General features: G+C 42.3%; 1 protein-coding gene across 24 annotated transcripts in view; it reads left to right on the forward strand.

Annotated features, from left to right (window-relative positions):
• Positions 1–2,500, forward strand: part of FOXP2 (forkhead box P2) — a 522,105-nt gene that overhangs the window by 490,517 nt on the left and 29,088 nt on the right. For all 24 annotated transcript variants that reach the window (XR_011503015.1, XM_070516813.1, XM_070506227.1 and 21 more), the window contains 3 exons: positions 582–783; positions 1,866–1,942; positions 2,082–2,183. Coding sequence is in view for 23 of the 24 variants with exons in the window: in XM_070516813.1 (XP_070372914.1) it covers positions 582–783; positions 1,866–1,942; positions 2,082–2,183 (381 nt within the window). In the remaining variant the exon portion in view is untranslated. The remainder of the gene's footprint in view (positions 1–581; positions 784–1,865; positions 1,943–2,081; positions 2,184–2,500) is intronic.

A 2,500-nucleotide genomic window follows, 5' to 3' on the forward strand; every position in this document is an offset into this window, starting at 1 on the left:
AGCCTCCTCCGGCTAATTTGCAATTAAGACAATTTTGTTTGAATATGTAGTAATGTCATTACCATTCCACCAAATTAGCAAGGAGACTAAAGGTCAGTGTAAAATTTTCCAGCTGGCTGGAGCCTCTCAGCTGAGATTTGGGACTATGGAAAAAAAAATTCTGGCAGCAACAGAATAGCAACTTACTTTAAGTCCTGTTGGTTGAAAACATCGCATCCTTCATTATTGCTATTATTGTTGCTTCACTGGGGGCTAGACCTGCTTAACAACAGGGGCAGTCAATAAGCAGCAACTGGCTTTTATTCAAGGAAACATACTTTCGCTAAAGTCTGGTAGGACAAGAAGGAGTTAGTCCTAAGTAACATTGCAGTAGATTATTAGATAACCTCTAACAGCATCCTCTAATTAGAGTTCTTATGATACAATTTCATCCTGTAATTAGTTGAGATTGGCTGCTTCCTTTTGCAGCTTATTAGTGGCAACACAGCTGTAGAAGTGAATCCACTCTCATTTGTCAAACCTTTTTAAGTCTTTTTCTCTTGTCTCTACCTTTTTCCTGCCCTTCTCTTGGGCCTTTGCAGCTAAATCTGGTGTCTAGTGTCACCATGTCGAAGAACATGTTGGAGACATCCCCACAGAGCTTACCTCAAACCCCTACCACACCAACGGCCCCAGTCACCCCGATTACCCAGGGACCCTCAGTAATCACCCCAGCCAGTGTGCCCAATGTGGGAGCCATACGAAGGCGACATTCAGACAAATACAACATTCCCATGTCATCAGGTAGGATATGAATGCTCAGTAGAGCGCTTTTACTTTGGGAGAAGAAAACTATAGCCGAAGCAACTGTACATGAGCCATTCCAGAGCACATGGAAACTCAAGTCTTGATTTATGGAGTGATAATTGTTTTATTCCTGGTAAATGCGGATAGGGGTGATTCCCTAAGTACATCATGATGAATTGTTCTGAATGGTTGTTCAGGAAAGAAAGCTCTCCCCATTAGAGACATGGAGAGATGTGTTGGCAGGACAGACCGTATTGTCACCTCAGTTCAGTGAGATCCTTTGATCTCTGAGGGAAGACTATAGCAGGACAACATCTGTGAGTGATGCCATATGAGAAGAGTCGCTTAAAAGGGCATATACGAAGCACCGTTGCTTTATGCAAGACAGTTCAGGCTTTCCATGAATCGTTCTTTATCAAGGTGCTACCTAAGTGAAATCCTACCACAGCTTCTAATGCCTGTAGGCTACTTTGCTTCAGAAGTCTGTGAGGCAAAGTTTGCATGGAACACAAATTTACCTTCTTTCCCTCTCTTACCCTTCTCCCCTCTCCCCCAACCCCTCAGCCCATGCCCCGGGGCATCTGGATAATCACAGCCACACATTGTAACCCTTATTAGCCCAGAGCCCCCTTTGTACAAAAAGTGAAGTTATTTTCAACATGGGCGCTTGTGAGGGTTTCGTGTTTCCTTTGTTAGATGACCACAGATGCCGAGAGATGACCCTCTTGTTCTTTAAGTATTAGATGAGAAAAGCAAAGATTATGGCAGGGGGCAAAAGTCCCTGTAAGAACATGCCTAAACCACCCGCTTAAAAGAGGACCTGGCTGTTGGAAAAATCCTCAGGCCAGCTGGTCGCACAGCTCCTGCAGTACCGCGAACAACCGGGGACGCTCCATTTGCACCTCACGTCAGAAATGGCCTTTTCCATATAATTCAATTCCACTGTCATGCTTTGTGCTTTCGCTAGTCAGTGGCTTTCTCACTGAATCACTTCACCAATACTAGGGGAAAATATGGAAAATCAATTATCTACCATATGAATTATTAGCAGAATTAACACCTAGTTTTTATTTTTATAGAGATTGCCCCAAACTACGAGTTTTATAAAAATGCAGACGTCAGACCTCCATTTACTTATGCAACTCTCATAAGGCAGGTAAGTAGAAGGAAAATTAACTTTGCCTGATTAAATTAAACTTCATTAATGCTTAAAGTAAGGCTTGGATGAGAAAGTGTCATCTAGTCTAGTTAGTAAACCATTATTTTATGTCACTATGTATCTTGTCTCATTTCAGGCTATCATGGAGTCATCTGACAGGCAGTTAACACTTAATGAAATTTACAGCTGGTTTACACGGACGTTTGCTTACTTCAGGCGGAATGCAGCAACTTGGAAGGTAACTCCTTTTCCAGCAGTTTGAAGACGCCTCGCACAGTTCCTTCCAGATAGCACCAGGACCATTTATTTACATGACATAAGCAGATTAGTATCTGCTTCCCCTCTTTTTAACCTGCCTCTTGAATGGAATGAATTCCCTCTCTCAAAATGACAAGTGAAAGAATAATTTTGCCTCTGATATAGTTTTCTAATTTGGTGCAATTAATAGCTGAGGCTTGGCAGAGAAACGAGGGCCTGACACACTAATTACAGTGTGAGCACTCAATCATCAACACCTTTGTTAGTCGCACGATATTACTTTTTCTCTTGCATATT

The sequence above is a fragment of the Equus asinus genome, chromosome 1 (genome assembly GCF_041296235.1).
Source record: "Equus asinus isolate D_3611 breed Donkey chromosome 1, EquAss-T2T_v2, whole genome shotgun sequence".
Taxonomy (NCBI): domain Eukaryota; kingdom Metazoa; phylum Chordata; class Mammalia; order Perissodactyla; family Equidae; genus Equus; species Equus asinus.